The following is a 25,385-nucleotide window of genomic DNA, read 5'->3' on the forward strand; positions in this document are numbered from 1 at the left end:
TGGCGACTCCGTATCAATTCGGGTGAAGCGAACGCCGTATAATTACGAGCAAGTACTGGTCAAAGTGACGGGCAGAAGCCACACGTTTTACGAAAATTACGGCTGTTGGTGTGGCGTTGGGAGGCGTGGAATTCCTGTTGACGCAACAGACAGGTATATATAAGTGTGTGGGTGTATTTGTGTGTATTGGATTTATAAATCATGTACCATTTTTCAGAAATAGTGTACACAATGTTTTAGTCATTTGTGTGATTTCTTCCTGCAAAATGATTATTTTTGTTAATCTATAATAGGAAGTGCTTTCAAAAAAATATATAAAAAATAATTTTTAATTAAATTAATTCTTTTAAAAAGTATGCATTTAAATTTGACAATTATCTTCCATGTGCTTATTACAAATTTTTTAAAAAATAATTTTTTATTTTGTAGATAGTCATCACCTGATATTTTCCTACATTAAGCGACAGAAAAGTTTATTTTCAGACTATCCCCGATTCCTTTTCCTTGCGTCTCCACATCTACCTTGGCTAACCCTGTCTTTTTTCCTCGGGGAGTCTAAATGAGCGACACTTCTGTTATTTTCTCTGATCTCAACCATAATACATGACCCATCTAACACCATGGTTTTTTTTAAATTGCTTCTGAAACAGATTCTATTTCCATTTCTCTAGTTACCTATTATTGTTAAACATATTCTATTTTCATTTCTCTAGTAACTTATCATTGTGAAACAGATTCTATTTCCATTTCTCTAGTAACTAAGAGCTAGATGTTGGAAAAGCACAAAATGAAATGTAAACAAGGTCGATTTTTATTTGTTCATTCAGCTGCTGCCAAGCTCGCAGAATGTGCCTAAGAAAAATGGTTGCAGCTAATTGCGACCCTTACTTTACGACCTACACCTATACATACACTGGAAAAAACAGCGTTAAATGCGGTTTGTGATTACTTTTTCCTAACATACATCTGGATATTGTGTTTCTTTCTAAAAATTACTTAAGATTTTTAAAATAATTAACTGATTGTGTATATGTAAGCCAATGTAGTTTGTTGTGGATAAAAGAGAAATAAAAAAAAATAAAAAAACTACGGCCATGAAGTAAAATTTCCGTTATTAAAATAAAGTACGCGTAATTTTCTTATAATAGTGTAAGCACTTGATTTAATTTAACATAAAATTACAAAAGAAAGAGTTACTGATATTAGGCTGTTAGCATAATTTTAGTTTTGCTCTAAAATGACGTTTAAACGATCATTTCTAGTAAGGTGGGTTTCTTTTCTACCAAGATTTTAGATTTAGTGTGCTACTACATAAATCATATCCGTAACTTCAGGTACTCAATTAGGACTATGTTGTGTTATTTCCTCATAACTTTTCTCCCTTCGTGTTGCGACTGCATGGAAATAATAAAGTTAAATGTAGTTGTTAATAAACATAATTTGGAACAAACATTGACCTGTAACAAAATACTACTGATACTTGTGATTTAAACAAAATGCGCGTCGTTTTCCGGCAAAGTACGAAAAAGTTAAATAGCTTTGTTTACTTAGTTTGCCTAGTTATATGTAGTGGCCTTAAATTAAGTTCAAAATATTTTTTGAAATAAAAAGTTTACGATATTCCGACTATTGTAAATAACGTCTAATGTGTAATGTGTAATGTGTAATGTGTAATGTGTAATGTGTAATGTGTAATGTGTAATGTGTAATGTGTAATGTGTAATGTGTAATGTGTAATGTGTAATGTGTAATGTGTAATGTGTAATGTGTAATGTGTAATGTGTAATGTGTAATGTGTAATGTGTAATGTGTAATGTGTAATGTGTAATGTGTAATGTGTAATGTGTAATGTGTAATGTGTAATGTGTAATGTGTAAGGTGTAAGGTGTAAGGTGTAAGGTGTAAGGTGTAAGGTGTAAGGTGTAAGGTGTAAGGTGTAAGGTGTAAGGTGTAAGGTGTAAGGTGTAAGGTGTAAGGTGTAAGGTGTAAGGTGTAACGTGTAACGTGTAACGTGTAACGTGTAACGTGTAACGTGTAACGTGTAACGTGTAACGTCTAACGTTTAACGTCTAACGTCTAACGTCTAACGTCTAACGTTTAACGTGTAACGTCTAACGTTTAACGTTTAACGTTTAAAGTTGAATGCCTATAATCTTTTTTCCAGACTGCTCGTGCGACACTTGCAAAGAAGGGCTTTGCAAGTGTGACGTGGATTTTGCAAACTGTGCAGCGGCTAGTCCATTTGATTACTCCAAGACAAATTATGACAGATCCAAATGTGTCTAACTGGACACCATGGATCTAAATGTTAACTGGACACCATGGATCTAAATGTTACCTGGACACAATGCATCTAATGCTTTTAGACAAGAAGTTAACAATGAAAAAATAAATGCAACTGTACTGGTGTTATATTATATTTTTTAATTTAGCGATAAATCACGTTCACTATTATATACTTTAGATTTGCATATTATCTTGAATTTAAAATGAAAATAACTGGTATTAACCAGGATCATTAAACTTTTGATTCTATTAAAGTTTCATTTTCGTTTGTTAAAAAAATCATTGTTATAAATTTAGGTTTGTAATCGAATTAACAAAGACATTAATCATGAAATTCCTAACGAAACGATTATGATAAATATTCCAAATGCTTGTTTCAAGGTAACACTGTTGTTGAATAGTATACAATCGTGAATAAATTATCATGTTTGACTCAACTTACAAGCCTGGCTAAAAAAAAAGCCTGACTCTCTTCAAGCCTTTTAATTTCCATTTTTCTGTATCGTTAATGGATTGTCTCTATCTCTTTCTATCTATTTCTCCCACCTACCCACATACTTTTTTTTTTATCTCTTTCTGACCGTCGCTTGCTTTATCGCTTTACAAATTTTACTAATATTTAAAAACCCATGGGCGTGGGCGGGGGTGCGGTTGACACCACTTAAAGAGTGACACCAAGACAAAAAAATTCAAGATATCTATAATAAATAATTAAAAAGTATTTAAGTACATAATGACAATCCAGAAGAGTGTGGGGAGGTGGGGGGGGGAGGTGACACCATGACGTTCACATGCAAACTATAGAGACAACAATGCAACACCCAGCTGCATTATGTGAACGCTTTATATCTTTTACCAAAAGGGGGGTGGGGAACAACTGCAAAGCTTAAAGAGAAAAAAGAAAAGGGTGGGGGATGACACCATGAGGTGCCGCGACGGGTGACACTATTACGAACACTCACTATACCTCTGGTAGAGTAAATGCACGTTCCGGATTCGTTTTGATGGTTATACACAGATGACAACAAAACTAAAAGAGTATCAGACATAAAAAATCAACGTGGACTCGAAACAACGTCTAGGGGATAAACACGACGAACCTTTGGAACTAATAACTCTTTTAATCTATGTATAACCTTTTAACATGTGTACAAGTTCAAAATATGAGTCTAGCTCTATTATACAATATTATAATTATACAAAATAAACAAAACCAAACTTACGTGTTGAGGAAAAAAACTCTAGGTAACTATTAACACAGATCTGGCACAGATCAACACAGCTTATAGGAAATTAACTTAAAGCACAGAATGATTCCTAAATCATAAGTAATAGGGGAAATATGCTGCTATAAACTATAGAATATAATATGGCATCATACATGGCAAACTCTCCCGGAATGTCTGATCAAAACTTCGGCCTTGGGAGCAGCCCGTTCCAGGTATTTATCTCACCAGAGAACCAGGGGAGGTCGCTTTCAAAGTCATAAGACTATTGGTTAGGAAATCGCCAAAGTTCGAAATAACTAATCGAAATATTTGGAAAATTTCACCACACGTGATGGAAAAATACTGGCGATTGCACCACAGACCACTCAATGTCGATTACATAAATGTGAAACTAAATAAAAAAATAAGACCTAAGTAGGTCACAACACCGACATAGCGACGCCATTGTCATGTGCGCACTTCTCTCTGGATTTCTTAAGGCGTGTGCACATTATTTTACGGCTATGCAAGGGCCCCAAGTCAAGCGTGTATGTATTGTAGTGATCGTCCAGTGAAGCGTGACACACTTTAGAATAAACTTCGAAGTGTATGACGAGACTAAATAGAACAGTTATTTAACCGATATTGAACCGCATTGTTTTAATCTGATCGATAGTTCATTTTGTTCATGGAACGGCTTTGTTTAATTGTGGTTTGTGCCCTATTGGGACTCGATACAGCATTGATTTAATGTGTTAGAATGGATAGCATTTGTTTTACTCTAGTAGATACACTAAGAGTAGGTTATAAGCAATTATATAAACTATACAAGTTGCTGTTTAAGAAGGTTTCTTACAAATAGTTTGTATTAATTTAACTAGTAAGAAGAATTGTGTGTACATTTTTCTTTTTCTTCCTTTGAATAATAATAATAACAATTTATATATATAAATATATATATATATATATATATATATATATATATATATATATATATATATATATATATATATATATATATGTTAAATGTATATATAATTTATATATATATATATAAATATGTATACATATATATATATATATATATATATATATATATATATATTTACATAGACTATATTATTTATATATTAAATAATAGCTTTTTAAGTAGGCCTGTATTCAGTGTTTCTTCCAGACTTTTCTTTCGGAGGGGGGGGCGGACACTAGTAAATGTGTATGTTTACTATTTAAAATCCATATCGTTCGAAGAGATGCTTGGAAGAAACTCTGCCTGCATTTCGGTTTTAACTATATGAATACAAGAATATATATATATATATATATATATATATATATATATATATATATATATATATATATATATATATATAAAGAGTCTGTCTACTCGCGTATTAAGTATTGTATAACCTCTTAAAAACATAACATTTTAAATACCACAATTTTAAAATCTCCGAGATCACTAGTGCGATCCCTTTAAACCCACAGTCGACTACGATTCCTACTACGACTATTACATAGAGTGGGATCAGATGATCAAATCAAACCCAGACCTACAAGTGCTACTGGTGTCTTACGAGGACATGAAAGAGGTAGCCTTTGTGAGCTTGGTTACAGTTTACTTCCACTGATAGAGGCGTAGCGACACATTCGGTAGCTTGGGGGAAACTATCACATTAGATCCTAGTTATATATAGTTCTTCACATGGCGAAAATCCCCACATCCCCATTTTATCTATAACTTCATTGACAATCGTTCATTAAGACGTCACAAATTTATGGAAAATACAGTTAAATAATCAATAAAAGCAAAACAATAGTCTATTTCCTTAATTTCGACTTTCTATCATTCTTTAATGCTGATTAAATTGTAGTTGTTCTAACCCATTTGGCGCCCCCTAAAGATCGGCCCGCCCTCCCCCACCCGCCCTCCCCTAGCTACGCCACTGTCAACATGGTTCAGACCTGGCCTATATTTGTTGAACTTGAGTGTTGTACAGGATCTGACCAAAGTGATGAAAAAGTTGTCCGAATTTCTCGACCTTGACCTTGATAACCAGCTGACGCAGGACATTGTCAAGGCCACAAAATTCGATGCTATGAAAGAAACGTACACCAATAATGGCACTTTCTCCCGATCTCTCCTTCGCAAAGGTCAGAATCCAAACCCAATTAATTAGTTCTTTAAAAATTTCATTAACATCTCTACATTTATAGTCAAGAAAAGTAAAATTTCTTTTTCTAACACGACAGCCCATGGAACATGTAAAGTAGATTTCACCTATTTCTATAACTTTAAGCTCTGCTCCCTTGACCAGTACCTTTAAGCTCTCCTTTACTGACCCGCAGCTTTGAGCTCTGCTCAACTGACCAACAGCCTTAAGCTCTACTCAACTGACACGAAGCTTAAAGCTCTCCTCAACTGTCCAACAGCCTTAAGCTCTACTCAATTGACCCGAAGCTTTAAATTCCTTTCAACCGACCGTCTCATGACTAATTTCTTGAAAATGTTTACAGCCCTTAAAGGTTCACAATTAACTGAAGTAAGATTTATTTTTCCAGGGCAAGTCGGAGACTGGAAAAACTGGCTGACTGTCGCCCAAAGCGAGGCTGTGGACGAGAAGATGAAAAATTTGGACGGGACACGTTTTTTTTCAAGAAAATCAGAGATACACATTATAACTTACGAAACAATTAAAAAAGTCTATTCTGTTTAGCTATTTCATTTATCATCTTTTTATAATGCCTAAACCACAGAAAACAAATCCTAACCCTAACCCTAACCCTAACCCTAACCCTAAAACTAACCCTAACCCTAACCCTAACCCTAACACTAACCCTAACACTAACCCTAACCCTAACCCTAACCCTAACCCCAACCCTAACCCTAACCCTAACCCTAACCCTAACCCTAACCCTAACCCTAACCCTAACCCTAACCTAACCTAACCTAACCCTAACCCTAACCCTAACCCTAACCCTAACACTAACACTAACACTAACACTAACACTAACACTAACACTAACACTAACACTAACACTAACCCTAACCCTAACCCTAACCTAACCTAACCTAACCTAACCTAACCCTAACCCTAACCCTAACCCTAACCCTAACCCTAACCTAACCCTAACCCTAACCTAACCTAACCCTAACACTAACACTAACACTAACACTAACACTAACACTAACCCTAACTCTAACGCTAACCCTAACCTAACCTAACCTAACCTAACCCTAACCCTAACCCTAACCTAACCCTAACCCTAACCTAACCCTAACATTAACACTAACACTAACACTAACCCTAACCCTAACCCTAACCTAAACTAACCTAACCTAACCTAACCTAACCTAACCTAACCTAACCTAACCTAACCTAACCTAACCTAACCTAACCTAAACTAACCTAACCTAACCTAACCTAACCCTAACCCTAACCCTAACCCTAAACCTAACCTAACCTAACCTAACCCTAACCCTAACCCTAAACCTAACCTAACCTAACCTAACCTAACCTAACCTAACCTAACCTAACCTAACCTAACCTAACCCTAACCCTAAACCTAACCTAACCTAACCTAACCTAACCTAACCTAACCTAACCTAACCTAACCCTAACCCTAACCCTAAACCTAACCTAACCTAACCTAACCTAACCTAACCTAACCTAACCTAACCTAACCCTAACCCTAACCCTAACCCTAAACCTAACCTAACCTAACCTAACCTAACCTAACCTAACCCTAACCCTAAACCTAACCTAACCTAACCTAACCTAACCTAACCTAACCTAACCTAACCTAACCTAACCTAACCTAACCCTAACCCTAACCCTCTCTAACCTTCCCTTCCCCTTGTCATAACCCTAACCCAAACCCGAATCCAAATCCAGTTCGTTAAATAAAACACTCGCCTGTTAATTCCCAACGGAGAGTACAGAAATGCGTGGCTTAGTTAGCTCGGTCAAACAGTAAACAGTATTAAGGCTAATTAACAACACAGATTTAACTGCACATGGATCACACTAATTTAATTTTAATTGCTTAAAAATAAACATTTTGTATTAGAACATCTTCAAAACTATTTGAAATTTCATCCACAATACAAAAATCTCACTCAACCAAATACATTTCATTATGTGATCTAACAAAAGATGTTATTTATTCAAGCAATGATAATAACAGCATATTCTGCCACATCTAATTGTATGACGTCATTGCAAATATATACGGAAATAAAAATCTCGAACCACATTTTTTTCTTCTTTTTAAATGTGACGCACTACACATATTTTGAAAACGTATACATTTGAGGCCCTCCGCCATTATACTATTTCTACCAACAGCGTGTGTACATTGTGTTGATGTTTCTGTCAAGAGATCTGCTTAGCGAAAGACTAGACTAAATTAAGTTGTGCTATTTTAGTTTACAAACACAATATAAGTATGATGTACTTTTTGAAACGTCGCCTCGGGTACCCTAGACCAGAGCCTTACGGTCATAACAAAAGTGTTCAAGTCAAGCCAGACAATGGTTGTAACCCCGCCTCTATGCCAAGTCCAATGATTAAGCCTCAATCTGATCACGTGATTTGTGAGTCATCAAGAGGTAGGCCTAATTTAACACTTAATATCAATAGTGAACACTGTTTATGAAACTTCGGCATTATTGTACATGGGTTAGTTAGATTGCTAACCTGAAAGTCTTGTTTGTCCATAGAACTTCCCTGAGTCCACCCAGCTCTGATGGGTACCTAATTGACGTTAGGGAAAGTAAGAAAATGCGACTGGGCATAGTTCTGACCACAAAATCCCTTCTTATCTCGAGGCGACTGAAACAACTTCACAACGGTACTTAACTTACAAGTCATGCTATCATGCTATAGATTCTGTAAACTATTCAACCCATGGTTGTGCGAGAGTTAGTACACACTAGATTTACTAGATCTACTTGACAACATTCTCCCAAGCATAGTGGTTTGCCAGATCCACTTGTAACACAGCGTTGACGGGCGTCCCGAAAGACTTGAGTTCGGATCTCGGACTCACGTCTGTAGGACGTCCCTGAGCCTACTCAGCTTTAATAGGTACCTGACTCACGTCATGTAAGGTAATTTAAAACGTGAATGGACATTTTGCTTCGTATCCATTCATAAGCCGTTGTTTAAATACACTACTTTATCCGCACTATGAACTGTTAGGTACAAAAGGAAAACTTTAATTTTTCGATGAATGACTTTCAATTTTGAAACTTGTTTTTTTTTTTAAATTTAATTTAAAAAAATTTCAAACATATGTGCACATATTAATAAACAGCTATAAAAAATAACATCCCGTAACCGATGTTCTATAGCTGTTACCTCATAGTTATTTCTCTAGCTGAAATTTGCCGTTGGAGTAAGGACAACTGCTTCGATGAGGGAGAGCCTTTGGCTCTAGAGACTCCCAGAAGGATGGGTTTGTGTGGAATCTTGAAGCAGAAGGCCGAGAAGATCGCCGTGTTCATAGAGCACTTCCATAACATCGTCTTTCCCACCCTCTTTAGGTGAGTTATTCAGCTTTGTGTTTACATATTCTTGTCATCATCTACACACGGTGTGCGTGTTTAAGGGAGGGTGGTGTGTAGGATATATATATATATATATATATATATATATATATATATATATATATATATATATATATATATATATATATATATATATAAGGGAAACACCAAAATAAATACATTTTTAGTTGAACGAAACTATAGACACGTGATCTGCATGGATTAAGTATTATGTAGCAAAATACAAAGCAGATTCTTAGACAGTCTGCCATTTATTAAGATCATCTTCTGGAAGTCGTCTGTGAATATAATCTTTCAAGGAAGCCAAATATAATTATCATCTCTCTGGAAGACGTTTTAAAATATCAAATTCATCTGGAAACCACCTATAAATATAATTTTCACTAATCAGCTTTTTCTCAATAAATATCATCTTATACTAGCTGTCTACAAATATAATCTGTCTCCATTAGGAAAAATGATGTCTATAGACCTTTGTCTATTTGATATAACGATTTATACAAATATCGCATTTCTTTAATTCCCAGCAATTTTTCTGTAAAAATCACACTGTATGTTTGCTAATACGGTTTCTGTTAAATTATCTTTGTCTATTTTCAGCATGTTGTCTATAAATATAGTCTTTTTTTTGCCACCATGTTCTCTATAAATATAATCTATTTGCCAACATGCTGTCTATAAATTTAATCTTTTTTGGCACCATGTTGTATAAAAGAATTATCATCTTTTTGTAAGAATGTTATAAATAAATATCATCTTTTCCCTCAGCATGTTGTCTATAAATATATACTTTTATCCCAGCATGTTTTCTATAAATATATACTTTTCCCCCAGCATGTTGTCGCTAAATATATACTTTTATCCCAGCATGTTGTCTATAAATTTATACTTTTCCCCCAGCATGTTGTCGCTAAATATATACTTTTCCCCCATCATGTTGTCTATAAATATATACTTTTATCCCAGCATGTTGTCTATAAATATATACTTTTCCCCCATCATGTTGTCTATAAATATATACTTTTATCCCATCATGTTGTCTATAAATATATACTTTTATCCCATCATGTTTTCTATAAATATATACTTTTATCCCAGCATGTTGTCTATAAATATATACTTTTATCCCATCATGTTTTCTATAAATATATACTTTTATCCCAGCATGTTGTCTATAAATATATACTTTTATCCCATCATGTTTTCTATAAATATATACTTTTATCCCAGCATGTTGTCTATAAATTTATACTTTTATCCCATCATGTTGTCTATAAATATATACTTTTATCCCATCATGTTGTCTATAAATATATACTTTTATCCCATCATGTTGTCTATAAATATATACTTTTCCCCCAGCATTTTGTCGCTAAATATATACTTTTATCCCAGCATGTTGTCTATAAATATATACTTTTCCCCCAGCATGTTGTCGCTAAATATATACTTTTATCCCAGCATGTTGTCTATAAATTTATACTTTTATCCCAGCATGTTGTCTATAAATATATACTTTTCCCCCAGCATAAACATCGCCTGCCTGGTCATGTTATTGATGTGCATTCAGATGTCTGTGAGTTGGGATAGCGAATTTAGGTCATCGGAAAGATGTGCAACGGAAAACCGCGCAAATTTTTTTTCTTAAATCGAGTATTTGTAGGCAGTAACAAACGGTGACTACATCTACATTGTAGCATAATTAAACATCTTTCAACAAAATAAGGCAAAATGAATGTGTATTAGCATAATTAGTTTGTATTTAGGCATTTTTCTACTTGCAGCTTTCTGTTGCGCAGTTTTCTGGGAACTTAAATAATTTCAGCCTTATATGAACCTTAAAAACATATACAAACCTACGTAACGTTAAAACTAAAAGGTTTACAAACCTACTTAAACTTATACTAACTTACCCAATCTACTAAACTTATATTTTAGAATACAAGACCGGTACCAATTAACACTTATTGTTTTAAGTTTAAAAAGAAAATACCATGTACCAGATGTTATAGTACTTCATTAAATACTGGCACCTATATTTGAAAGTTACTGCCACTTGTATTACCTCTCTTGATTTAGGATGTGAAAATGAAAAATGTGTGCTCGGCTGACGAGTTAAGTGATCTGAACATTATTCAGGTGAGTTTATTGACTTAGGTATAGCATGATTGAGAAGGGATATTTTTTTTACAATTGAGGAACAACACATTAAAATGCATAGTGCATTTTTTGCATTTTAGAATACAAGACGGGTACCAATTAACACTTATTGTTTTAAGTTTTAAAACAAAATACCATGTACCAGATCTCATAGTACTTCATTAAATACTGGCACCTATATTTGAAAGTTACTGCCACTTGTATTACCTCTCTTGAATTAGGATTTGAAAAAGAAAATGGCGAACGGGTTTGACGCGTTGATTGATCTGAACTTTATTCAGGTGAGTTTATTGACTGAGGTATAGTATGATTGAGAAGTGATATTTTTTTTACAATTGTGGAACAACACATTAAAATGTATAGTGCATTTTTTGCATTTTAGAATACAAGACGGGTACCAATTAACACTTATTGTTTTAAGTTTAAAAACAAAATACCATGTACCAGATCTCATATTACTTCATTAAATACTGGCACCTATATTTGAAAGTTACTGCCACTTGTATTACCTCTCTTGAATTAGGATTTAAAAAGTAAAATGGCGAACGCGGTTGACGAGGTGAGTGATCTATACATTATTCAGATGAGTTTATTGAATGAGGTATAGTATGATTGAGAAGTGATATTTTTTTTACAATTGTGGAACAACACATTAAAATGTATAGTGCATTTTTTGCATTTTAGAATACAAGACGGGTACCAATTAACACTTATTGTTTTAAGTTTAAAAACAAAATACCATGTACCAGATCTCATAGTACTTCATTAAATACTGGCACCTATATTTGAAAGTTACTGCCACTTGTATTACATCTCTTGATTTAGGATTTAAAAAGGGTATTGGCAATCGCGGTTGACGAGTTGAGTGATCTATACATTTTTCAGGTGAGTTTATTGACTGAGGTAAAGTTTGATTGAGAATGGATATTTTTTTTTTACAATTGAGGAACAGCATGTATGGTGCATTTTTTGCTTCTTATTACTAGTGCTGTAGAAAGTATGTAATTTTAACTTTGAGTCAATTATATATATATATATATATATATATATATATATATATATATATATATATATATATATATATATATATACCTACATACATATATTTATCCTTATATACACATATTTTTATATGTATATATAATTGACGCAAAAATGTAATATATTTAGTAATTGTTTTAGTACTAACAAATTATAATACATTCTGTGTTAATAAATAATATTTTATTTTACATAACTTGAGTAAATTGTCTTTGTCGAAGATATCTTTTATGTTGTGTACTTTACATGAATCAAGTAAATGTGCATGATATTATTTTATGCTCTGATTATTGTTATTGTTTGAACAGAAGGAACTGGAGGACATGAAACAGCACGCCCTAAGCAGCAACACGGGCGTGTCTTGCGATGACCTCATGAAGAAAATCAGGCAGCTTGCACGGGACGGCAAACTGAAGACATGTATCCTACAGAAAATTCTGAACAAGGTCATGGACAAGGCACCTGGAAACGGTGATGACATGCTGCTTGGATATCACAAAACTGGTGAGTTCTACCCACGATGTTTACATTAGAAACTGGTGAGTTCTAATCACGATGTTTGCATTAGAAACTGGTGAGTTCTAATTACGATGTTTACATTAGAAACTGGTGTTCTAGTTACGATGTTTACATAAGAAACTGGTGAGTTCTACCCACGATGTTTACATTAGAAACTGGTGAGTTCTAATCACGATGTTTACATAAGAAACTGGTGAATTCTACTTACGATATTTACATTAGAAACTGGTGATTTCTACCCACGATGTTTACATTAGAAACTGATAAGTTCTACTCACGATATTTACATTAGAAACTATTGAGTTCTACCCACGATGTTTACATTAGAAACTGGTGTTCTAGTTACGATATTTACATTAGAAACTGGTGATTTCTACCCACGATGTTTACATTAGAAACTGGTGAGTTCTACCCACGATGTTTACATTAGAAACTGGTGAGTTCTACCCACGATGTTTACATTAGAAACTGGTGAGTTCTAATTACGATGTTTACATTAGAAACTTGTGTTCTAGTTACGATGTTTGCATAAGAAACTGGTGAGTTCTACCCAATATGTTTACATTAGAAACTGGTGAGTTCTAATCACGATATTTACATTAGAAACTGGTGATTTCTACCCACGATGTTTACATTAGAAACTGATAAGTTCTACTCACGATATTTACATTAGAAACTATTGAGTTCTACCCACGATGTTTACATTAGAAACTGGTGTTCTAGTTACGATGTTTACATAAGAAACTGGTGAATTCTACTCACGATGTTTACATTAGAAACTGGTGAGTTCTACTCACGATATTTACATTAGAAACTGGTGATTTCTACCCACGATGTTTACATTAGAAACTGATAAGTTCTACTCACGATTTTTACATTAGAAACTATTGAGTTCTACCCACGATGTTTACATTAGAAACTGGTGTTCTAGTTACGATGTTTACATAAGAAGCAGTTGAGTTCTTCTCACGATATTTACACTAGAAACTGGTGAGTTCTACTCACGATGTTTATCTTAGAAACTGGTGAGTTCTACCCACGATGTTTACACTAGAAACTGGTGAGTTCTAATTACGATGTTTACATTTGAAACTGGTGAGTTCTAATCACGATGTTTACATTAGAAACTGGTGAGATCTAATCACGATGTTTGCATTAGAAACTGGTGAGTTCTACTCACGATGTTTACATTACAAACTGGTGAGTTCTATATACGAAGATGATACTAAAGCTGGTGAGTTTTGTCTACAGAACTGATGTTATTTCTATGTAAGCCTTGCAATGCAACTAGATCTAGTACCAAATTTCCTTCACTATTGAAGAAGCGCTAGGTTTTAATTAGTTAGATTACAACAATCGTTATTGTTACGTCCCTTTATCGAGAATGGGTTGTCAACGCCCACGACAATAGTGTCTATTTATTCAAAGCAAGAACATTATTAAATGCTATGTTTTAAGTCATTATTGAAATAATAGAGCCAAATTAGATTCTTTGCCCCTGGCATAAAAATGAGTTGTGTTTAAACCTCTGGTTGTTTAGACTACTTTTAAGGTCTACTCTAATACGGTGTTAAGTGTTTTATAAAGATGTATGCTTCCACCCACAGACCGATATATATATATATATATATATATATATATATATATATATATATATATATATATATATATATATAATATTTTATATATTAATATTTATATATTTAAATTTATATGCGTGTGTATTTCAGATATGTTAGGAGCAAGCCAAAATGACTCTAGTCTTCAGAAACTTGAAGTAGACGGCCCTATCTTTCATGAATCACACTTGATCTCCCTCCATGATACAAGGATGTAGAGAGCCGTTCCTAGCCTTGAATCTAGCTGTGTATTGGATGATCTATGCGAACCTCTCTTTGTGATGAGTACTCGGTCAATGAGAAATCAAACGTTCCGTTTCAAAAAAAAATTGTTATAAGCCTATATGTTCAATAGTGCAGTAAATTAATTTTATTAAACATTGCTTACAAGTTACAATTTTTGTGATTTTATTTAAGTAACATTGCTGTTTGTGTAGTATTGTCTATTGTACATACATTGTGCTATTTTTTAGTGCAGCTATACTACTATAGTTGCATGTGGAAATATCAATTTGTATTTTCATTTATTTAGCTAAGTGTACTGTGAAGTATTTATATAAAGCTAATGATTCGCAGTGGCAGAACAAACCGTTTGCAATGGGAAGCTGGTTTGTCTTGTTAAGTTATAAGAATTCAATACGAATTGTACTTAAACAAGAGCAACAACTTTGTGGATTATTTTTAGCCGAGAAACAATAGCCGATTGTGCCCCTTGCAAAACTTCAAAATAATGTTTTGTACCTAACTTTGAAAACTACTTTGTATAAAATATTGCTTCTAAACTATTTTAAGTTTGTCCACAATTCAAAAACACTTTTAAAGTCAATGGACGCGAGTGAGAAAAGTCTCAAAGGTATTTGAGAGGCCCATTAATTAATTAAAAAATCATGCACGGCGTAGTTACAATTAATATGGTTATAAAATCCTGCCTGTCTGGTTTTTTTCGGACTTTACTGAAGATTGGATGTATTTGATGTTTTTAATACTTTCGGTAACTAAATAAAAATTTAAAAAAAAAGCAAAAACAATTTGGTTTTCACGTGTAATGGCGACATAAACAATAGCATCCTGCAATTCGATCGGCTGCCATAAAACGTAATGTACAAATTATTGTAAGCTAAAAAAAGAAAAACTTGGGGTTTAAATTTGCATTGTTATTTAAAAACTTGATCTGCAAAGTTTTGTAAACAAATAATTATCGAACACGGGGCTCATGTGCAGCCAATCTACATGTCTTACCAAAGTGAAACATCCAGTTATAACTTAGGCTTGATGAAAATAAATATAAATGTAGCCTTAAACTCATCAAATTATATTCAAGGTCTCTGGATGTGCAACTTTTATAGCATTTATTCTAAAAATATAAAATTTCTAAATTAATTTTAGGCTTAAGTTTTTATTTTTTCATTATTTTTACGGTCTAAATCTAAAAAAAAAACACCGTTTTATTCCATGTCAACAACATTATGGAATGATTCTCGTCAACTCGCTCGCGTCCATTGGATTTAATCATTTGTTTAAAAATACGTGTTAATTTATTTACGCTTTGATATAATTATACTAGGCATACTGCCTAGCTTCGCTTAGGTTTTCAAAAACATTTGAGAATTTGAATACTTAATTATTTAGCGATGGCTGAGGTGTGGAGTGGTTAAATTTAAACTAATGCTAGGGTGAATGCCTTAAAATCCGTGTTGAAATTACCTTCTGTTTTTCCCATAAAATACAAAGATTATATAGGGAAATACGACTGGTCAGTTTTGACCCATTTCCAGATTTTTCCCGGACATGGCGAGCTTTTTGTGACACCCCAAGGCGTTCTCCTACCACCTCACAAAATTTCAAGGGGGGTCGTCGGGCAAAAGTTTTTTTTCGCAATATAGCCCATATAAGGCGCCGGTCAGTCGAGGTTAGTTTTGACCCCCTCTACTTGGACATGTTGGGTAACCGGCACCGGGTCTCGCTTTCTGTCGCCCCAAGGCAGACTCATGCCAAATTTGTAGTGCCTGCGGGAAGTGTCCTGTCGGGCACCAGACAACTTTGCTTTAGATATATATATATAGACTAGACTTACCCGGTCATCCCTTGGATAACTGTGGGTTTCGGGGGGGGGGGGGGGTCATCCATAAAAAAATATCACGTCTGTCACTTATCGTCACAAAAACCAGACCCCACATGCAAAAATATGTTTTTTTAATCTTTAAAAAACACCGATTTCGGACTATCCCTTCATATACTGACGTCACAGGTGACCTACTCAACTCTACTTCACCTGCCCAGTGTCCCACCAAGTTTCAGACAACTTGTTTTTATCGTTTAAAAAAAACGATTCCAGCCGAGCATGTCTGTGACCACACTATCCCTTCATATGCTTAAGACAAAGAAACAGATTAATTCTACTTCACCTTCCCTGTATCCCGCCAAGTTCAAATAGGCAAGTTTATCATTCACATCTCAAAAATAAAAAAAATTGGAAAAAAAATAACATTGACATGTTCAGAACCCGTGCCACCTGCATGAAAGCCGATTACACTAACAACTTAGCTATTTAACACGTGACGCGCATAAATCTAGATCTATTTCTAAGTCTAGTAGTAGTAACTTTCAAACTAAATTTTATCTTAAATTAGCCAATTACATAGCTAAACAAAGATTTATATAAAATAATGAAGGTCTGAAATTATCTAGATCTAGATAGAATTATCTAGATCTAGATTCTACGACTTGTTTGCGTAAGTCTTAAGTCTAGCATATTGTATTGAGCTCAGTCACAGCGTAATTTGATGACGTCATTACAAATATTAAAGGAAATAAAAATCTCAAACCACAATGTTTTCTGGTTTTAAGAACGTGACGTAGTACGCATCATTTGAGACGGCTCCTTCCGCCATTACAACTTTAACAGCACGTGTGTACATGGTTTTGACATATTTTTGTCAAGATCTGAATAGAATAATACGACAGTAATCTTTGCGTTTATTCTAGCTTACAAACCAAGAAGTATGGGGAGCTTAAAACGTTGTTTCCGGTACACTGGACCTGAGGCTGACGGTCGTTTCTCAAGTCCTGAAGCCAAGATTCAGTCTGATCTTGTGGATCGTCCTACATTAGAAGGTAACGTAACACGAAAGTCTTGAGTTCAAATCGCTTGTTAGCAGAATGACCACCGAGTTCTGAAGAGCGTCTGACTCACGCTAGGGAAAGTAAAGGCGGCTGAGCAGAGTGCTGACCAGCTATCCATTCATATGTCACTGAAACAGGCACAGTGGTTTGCTAGATCTAAAGGCTTAGCTAAAGGGGGGGGGGCGGGGGTTGCATATAGCACCGGGTGACACCATTTAGGGGGGTGACACCAAGGCAAAAAATAGCAAAATATATAGAGAAAAACTTGACGGGGGTGCAAATCGAAAGTTTGAGGGGGTGGGGGTGCAAATCAAAAGTTTGGGTTCAAATTGAAAATTTGAAAGTTAGTCCCCGGGAAGGGTCGCTACGCCTCTGGTGCCGCACCGGATGACACCCTACCTCGCTACGCCACTGGCTAGATCAAAATGTAACACAGCTGTTACGGGTCAGTTGTTGGTTAGATAGAAATAGGTTAGAATTAGGGGAGAGTAAGTGTGCGAGTTGAGTTTACCCTAGAGTATTGTTAACCCCGGTGTGTTTATGCAGTATAAAGCTGGAGTGAATGGTTGTAAGGGGTTAGTTGGTAGCGGTTAGGGCGAGGGCTACTCTGTTATGTGAAGAATTGAGACCAAATAAAAGTATTGAAGTTAACCACGAATCGTGTCCTGAGGTGAACCAAACCCGGACGCAACAACAGCGTTGCCGAGCGCCAGAGGCTACGACTACTAACCCGAAAGTCTTGAGTTCGGATCTCGCGTCTGTACGACGTCCTTGAGTCCACCCAGCTCCAAAAGGTACCCAACTCACGTCATGAAAAATAAAAGTGGCTTTACCGCACTATTCTTTCATAGGCGTTGTTAAGAAACACGCTGACTGTATTTCATCTGCCCGATAAACCGTTAGGTCGAAAGTGGGATCTTTAGTTTTCCTTTGTTTTACTTAATACATGTGTTAGATTTTTTAAAGTTTCAAAATATTGTGTGCTCATATTAACCAATGAGAGCAGGACATTACACCATCACCCCGTCAATTACCCCCCCCCCGGAATTTCTCCCTCGATATTACCCCCCCCCCCCCTTGAACAATTACCCGTACTCCCTGTCCATTAAACCCCACCCAGTTAGGGATAAGGTCAGAGTTTCTTCCAGGCATCTCTTCGAATTAATTTTACCCCCCCCCCCCCGAACGAAATGAAATTTATATAACTTATATAGAAAATATATACTTTTAACAGTGTCCGCACCCCCGAAAAAAGTTTACCGCCCCCCCCCCCCCCCCCCCCGAAAATTTCAAGTGCCCCCTCCCCGGAGAAAAAAGTCTGGAAGAAACACTGGATAGGGTTACGGCTAGTGCTAGGGTTCGGGTGAGATTGACAGATGGTGCTAGGATTGATGTTGGAGTTATGATTTGCTAGATTTGGTTGTTAAGTTAGGGTTAGAGTCAGGGTTCTTCAGGATGGAGGTGGTGGGGTGGGGGTAATGACTCCGGGTAGGGATGTCAGGGGCGATATTTTACAGGGGGTAATGTCCTAGACTCATAACAAGTAGCTTTAAATAACTAATAGCACAAAGCCTATGTTCTAGGGCTTTAACATCATATGACATTTTTATTTTCTCTCAAGCTAAAAGTACTCCCAGAATGATAGGGCTGTCTGGCAGGATAAAAAAACATAAGTCTTTCTTAGTGCACTACCTTAGCATCGTCTTGCCCATCCTGATTGGGTGAGTTATTCAGCTTTGTGTTTACATGCTCTTGTCATCGTCTCCACACGGTGTGCGTGTTTAAGGGTGGGGGTGGGTAGGATAAATATATAAGGGTAACATCAAAATAAATAATGTTTTAGTTTTATTAAACCATAGACACGTTATCTATATAGATTCACTGTTTATGTAGTGAAATACAAAGCAACTTCTTTAATTACTTTCCGTCTTAAGAATATTAGCCGTCTAAGAATAATATCTTCGTGCCATCTCTAAACATCATCTTTCTATGGAAACCATTTATAAATATCATTTTGTCATGGGAGGTTGGCGTGGTCGCGTCAGTTAAACTCTTGGTTGCTGAAATGAAAAGTCCCAAGTTCGAAACCCAAGGTAGATGAGTGGACAACCACTAATCTCACAAAAAACAACAGCTGCCATTTAGTTTGTTCTTGGATGGACATTGGCTTTGGAAGGATATCTAAAAAAAAAAGCAGGCTGAAATCGGAGCCAGCGATTGACAAGTAATTCCTAATTGGGTTGGAGGGAATCTCTTCCAACATTAGAATAAAGAAGGAAAAAGACCTGTGTCAGCCTGTTTCTAATAATTATCATGATCTTTTGCTAGCTGTCTACAAATACTATCTTTATATATTAACTAGAGAGTTGTCTATTCAATTATATTTCTCTATTTACCAGCATATGGTGTGTACTCATCATTTTACTCCTGCCATTGTTGCGTGGACAGCGTGGACAGCTTGAACAGTATGATCAGTATAAACAGTGTATAGAGATCTGCAGACAAAGAATGATGGCAGAGATCGAAGCCGCTATGAAGAATGTCGTAAGTCGGGATAGCAATCATCAGAAACTATAAATAAGCCTTAAAGTTCTCTTTCAAACCTGACGGTCTATGGGGCAAGTGAAGTAGAGTTCATTTGTTTCTGTGACCTCCGCATATGAAGAGATAGTGTGGTCATCACTATGCCCAGCCGCCTTTACTTTCCCTAACTTGAGTTAGGTACCTACAAGAGTGGGTGGACTCAGGGACGGTCTACTGATTTGAACCCGGATTCGAACTCGAGACTTACGTGTTAGCAGTCCAGCTCTCTACCGCTAGAATACTCCGTCCCCTTAATAAATAATCCTTATCAACGGTAAACTTTATACGGAACTTTTAATAGATCTACTAACATGCTACATTTTATTCAAAGATATACAAACCTACTAAACCTTATACTGAATATTTACAATATATAAAAATCTTTTCAAAGATAAATAAACTGCTAAACATAATGCTAATATGCTAAAAGATTTTTGTATATCAAACCTATAAAATTCGTGTCGAACTTAAAACAAATGACGTATTGTTTAACATTTGTGACATATATATATATATATATATATATATATATATATATATATATATATATATATATATATACTTATTTATATAGGTAATACATAAAAACATAAATATATATTCATTTATATATATATATATATATATATATATATATATATATATATATATATATATATATATATATATATATATATATATATGTTACCGAGTGTATTTGAATTCAGCTACTCGCAGCGCCAAATGTTACCGAGTGTATTTACTCGCAGTGCCAAATGTTACCGAGTCTATCTTTGACCAGCACACAACATCAACCACAACACAGATACTCGGAAGTGCAGGTTTACATTTATCTCTTTATTAAATGAATCAATAGAAATGCTCCACATAGCAATGCATCAATGTTCCACAAGAATACAATGAACCAACTGACCCCCACTGCCCTCACTAGTTCTCACATATCAGAATACACGTGTCCATGGTTCCTATTCTCACAAATCACAACACGTCTCCACAGTTCAGTCTTCAACTCTGTTCTCCTAATTAAACACGTATCTACACGTATCTACAGTTCAGGCTTCTACTCTGTTCTCAACTGTCCCTTACTACCAGTCGCCCTCCTATTATATCCCCTCGTATTCGTAATCGTAATCGGTTCTATCCGTTACATCATAGCTATGTTCAATCCGATTATCTCGCCTCCCAACTACTACGCAGTTGTCTTGTACTAGTCTTTATTAGACTTTTGTTATCAGTCCACACCACCTGCATCTGTTGCGTCAGACTGTATTGCGTTCTTATCAATAGTCTTTAGTAACTACACTAGTTACATATATATATATATATATATATATATATATATATATATATATATATATATATATATATATATATATATATATATATTTGTTATGTGTATTCACTGTTTCTAATGGTAGGTCTCAAATTTTTAAATAATATGTTGAAAAATATTTCACCCAAATATTTGCATTTACTCTAGTAACTATTGCTACTACCATTATTCTCCCCTTGTTTTAGGATTTGGATGTCATTCTCAGTAACTCGGCTAACCAGTTCGTCAGTATCAAAGACATAGTGGTAAGTTCGTTGTTGGATGTGTAGTATTGCAGAGAACTAATATCAAAAACATACTGGTAAGTTCGTTTTTGGATGTGTAATATCAAAAACATACGGGTAAGTTCGTTGTTGGATGTGTAGTATTGCAGAGAATTAATATCTAAAACATACTGGTAAGTTCGTTGTTGGATGTGTAGTATTGCAGAGAATTAATATCAAAAACATACTGATAAGTTGATTGTTAGATGTGTCATAGGCCTATAGTCGAAAAAATATATTTTCAATAAAGTTGAACTATAACACATTGAAATATTTAAATTTATTGTTATTACTAAGTGTTTTGATCTCTTATTAATTTAAGTTTGTGTCAATTCTATATTTATGGCACAATTTTGTTAGCAATAAAAATGTATCCTTACACTTTGAGTAACTTATTTGATTGAAGATACCTGTTATGTTGTTTAATTTACGTAAAGCGAGTGGATCTGCAACAGTTGTTGAAAGTTCTGTTTTTGTTGGAACAGATTGAACTAGATAACACTGGCCAGCTCTACCTCAGCAGCTACATGAGAATGTCTGCCAATGACGTCATACAGAAACTCGGGCAGCTTTTACTGGACGGCAAACTGAAGCTATCTGTAGTAAAGAAAAGTGAGAGCAATGGCAAGGTCGTGGAACTTGGAGACATCATGCTGCTTGGCTATCCCAAAACTGGTGAGTTCTACTCACGATGTTTACATTAGAAACTGGTGAGTTCTACTCACGATGTTTACATTAGAAACTGGTGAGTTCTACTCACGATGTTTACATTAGAAACTGGTGATTCTGCTGACAGATTACAATCAAGCTATTCCTCTAAAGTTTCCTTCCGTGCGGCGTCTAAACGGCCAATCACAAAACGGCCCCGTCAAAACGACCCCGTCAAAAGTCATTACGACACCCGACAAATAAGTTCCCGTCATTTTTGCTCACAAAAAATAGGCTCCTGTCAATTTGGCTCACGACAATATGACCACTGACAATACGGTTTCCGTAGAGACCAATTTTCCTTGCAAAACAGTCTCATTGAATATGACGCCTGCCAGTGGGATCCCTTCATCAATTTTCTTTGAAGTTAGCTTATCCAACACTCTTAAGTAATCTTGTTCAGCAGGCCTTATTTTTATTGTAAAATATATATTATAAGAAATAATACGTTTTAGTTTAAGGGTCATCTATTTATGACTTCCATAAGTGTGGGGGAGAGGGGTCCACGCTGTACCTTCCTACATGCAGTATGCTTGTAGGTTATCAAAACAAAATGCCGTTATTCTGTAAACATCAAGCATTTCATACATTTACACTTCTGTGCTCGCTTTTAAGCAACAGATCTTTACTGTTGCAAATTAAACATTATACAAATTTTAGAATTGGTGGAATTTAGCTGTTAAGGGCTTGATTTGTTTGCGAATTGATGTTGGTGTGTGTATTTCAGATGGGAGAGAACAAACGCAAAATAAAAGCCTTCAGAAGCCCGAAGGACACGACCGAGACCTTCTACATTCACAGTTCATCTATCTCCATGATACAAGAATATAAAAAGATCATTATAAGCCTGGTATCTAACCGTGTTTTGGATGGTCTATGTGAGCCTCTAGCCGTGAATGGTGCTCGGGTATTTAGAAGGAAAATTAAACTATGTCTCTAAACAGTTCGCTAATCAACATTTGCAATACATTTTGCTGGTGATTTGTAATCGATCATTGAGTAATTAAATGTTACTCCAAACAGTTTCGTTTTTTAAAACAACAGTTTTTTTTTAATATAAGTTAACTAGTGCAGTAAATGAATTTTAATAAATATAAAATTTAAGAAATAACCAATTTGTGATTTTATTTAAGTAAGATTGCTGTTCGTATGGTACTTCCATATGTGTTTGTACATATCGTGTGCTAATTCTTAGTGCAACTTCATTTGTGTAGTTGCACGTAGAAATGTCACTCATAATTTTTATTTGTTTTAACTATGTGTAATGTAAGACATACGTTTTGCTAACACTTTGCAATGGCGGAAGTAGAAATAAAATATACAATATATATATATATATATATATATATATATATATATATATATATATATATATATATAGGTGATGACTGGTTATATAAAAACAAAGGGTTGAAATCTTAAAAGCTGGGGTCGGCGTGGTTGGGCAGGTAAAGCTCATGGCTGCAACCGAAAAGTTCAAACACTGGGTTCAGCAACCCATCTAGGAGAGACAACTCAAAAAATCAAACAACTGTTGTCTTAAAGTTTGTTCCTGGACAAACAAAGACCATGGAAGCTAATCCAGAAAGAAAAGCAGAGTGAAATCTGAGTCGACGGACCAAAGGGTGAATAACAGATTGATATGTAATACTTATTTTTGTTGTATGAAATCCCTTCCAACAATTAAGAACGAAGATGAATAAGAAAATCATGAAAGAAAACAAAGTGTGTACACGTTTTATTATTTTGATTCTGTGAAACTTCTCACAGGAAAAATTAAATGTACATAATTTAGTTATAAGGTAGGGAAAAGTAGAAAAAATAATAAAAGCCCGAATCGAACACAATCCATCAAAATATTAATCGATCTCAAATCTTACACTAACTTATAATACAACTATTAACTTGTTTTTAAGCCTGTATAGAATATAGTTGATTTTCATCAAATAGAATACATGTGACGTAGAAAACATACTGTTAATCATACATTTCATTACAATTTTAACAAAAGTCTCACATATTTAACTTGTTTAGGAATTACAGACAGTGATAACTATTAGTGTTGTACTGGCTTGTTTACATTTGCTTACACTATATGTAACATACGTTTCAATATACCAGTAGCCTATATTAAATTATGACATTGCATGGCCTAGCGGTAGAGAGCTAGCCTGCTAACCGGACAGTCTCGAGTTCCAATCCGGGTTCAAGTCAGTAGAACGTCCCCCCCCCCCCAGTTCTGACTTGCGTTAGGGAAGTTAAAGGCGGCTGGGCATAGTGCTGACCACACTATCCCTTCTAATGCCGAGGTCACAGAAACAGGTGAGCTCTACTTCACTTGCCCCATGGACCGTCAGGTTTAAAAGGGAACTGCTACTACTACTTCTACAGGAAATTAAAATTCGAACAACACCCATGTCTCATTTAATAACATAACACTACAAGGACCATTAGTTTCGAAAGGGTAATTTTGTATATTTATGTAACACGATCAGGTAGGTATGAAATTAAAAACCTCATCTCTTAATGCCAAGGACGTCGTTGAAGGTAGCTTGGACTCGTTAATCTGTGGGTAAAAAAATCTGTTTACATTTCAAAGATGAACCGGATCTTAAAAATCGTATGGTAAACTACCGCGGTAGAAGAAAGTGTGCGCTATAGAACGTTGTATTAGCTCATTAATAGAATTCTTTTTCAAATAAAGTGGTAGTTGGGTCAATTATCAACTACAATAACTACAACGTATTCTGGCCGCACTAATTAATGAAGTCTTAGTGAGCAGGCAATCAACACGAACGCTGTGAAGGGCAGATTATAACAAATATAGATCTGTTCATGTGCCTCTACGTGAAATCAAAACACATGTTGCCCATTTTTCTCTAAGCTGTGAATAAAGATCAGGTTTGGAGTAAGTTAAGACTAAAGGCAAAAAAAGGACATAGACTTAACTTATATATGTTTTAAATTATT

At 35.1% G+C, this 25,385-nt stretch overlaps 2 protein-coding genes across 3 annotated transcripts; both read left to right on the plus strand.

Moving 5' to 3' along the window:
- Window positions 1-7,791: 7,791 nt before the first annotated feature.
- Window positions 7,792-14,793, plus strand: LOC131931686 (uncharacterized). 2 transcript variants are annotated; one of them, XM_059288511.1, is made up of 9 exons: window positions 7,792-8,106; window positions 8,877-9,042; window positions 10,594-10,642; window positions 11,146-11,205; window positions 11,448-11,507; window positions 11,750-11,785; window positions 12,052-12,111; window positions 12,576-12,771; window positions 14,517-14,793. In XM_059288511.1, exons 1-9 carry the CDS (start codon window positions 7,944-7,946, stop codon window positions 14,621-14,623), a joined length of 897 nt encoding a protein of 298 aa, XP_059144494.1. In that variant the 5' UTR covers window positions 7,792-7,943; the 3' UTR covers window positions 14,624-14,793. The 2 variants fall into 2 exon arrangements, with proteins under 2 accessions (XP_059144494.1, XP_059144495.1); XM_059288512.1 differs by lacking the exon at window positions 11,750-11,785.
- Window positions 14,794-17,249: 2,456 nt separating this feature from the next.
- LOC131931685 (uncharacterized) lies at window positions 17,250-23,483 on the plus strand. Its single transcript, XM_059288510.1, has 6 exons — window positions 17,250-17,519; window positions 19,150-19,249; window positions 19,928-20,072; window positions 21,630-21,689; window positions 22,193-22,382; window positions 23,143-23,483. The coding sequence occupies exons 1-6, from the start codon at window positions 17,408-17,410 to the stop codon at window positions 23,244-23,246; spliced, it is 711 nt and encodes a 236-aa protein (XP_059144493.1). The 5' UTR covers window positions 17,250-17,407; the 3' UTR covers window positions 23,247-23,483.
- Window positions 23,484-25,385: the final 1,902 nt, after the last annotated feature.

This window comes from Physella acuta, unplaced genomic scaffold (genome assembly GCF_028476545.2).
Source record: "Physella acuta isolate Inbredline_101_S28 unplaced genomic scaffold, ASM2847654v3 ptg002006l, whole genome shotgun sequence".
Classification (NCBI taxonomy): Eukaryota; Metazoa; Mollusca; class Gastropoda; family Physidae; genus Physella; species Physella acuta.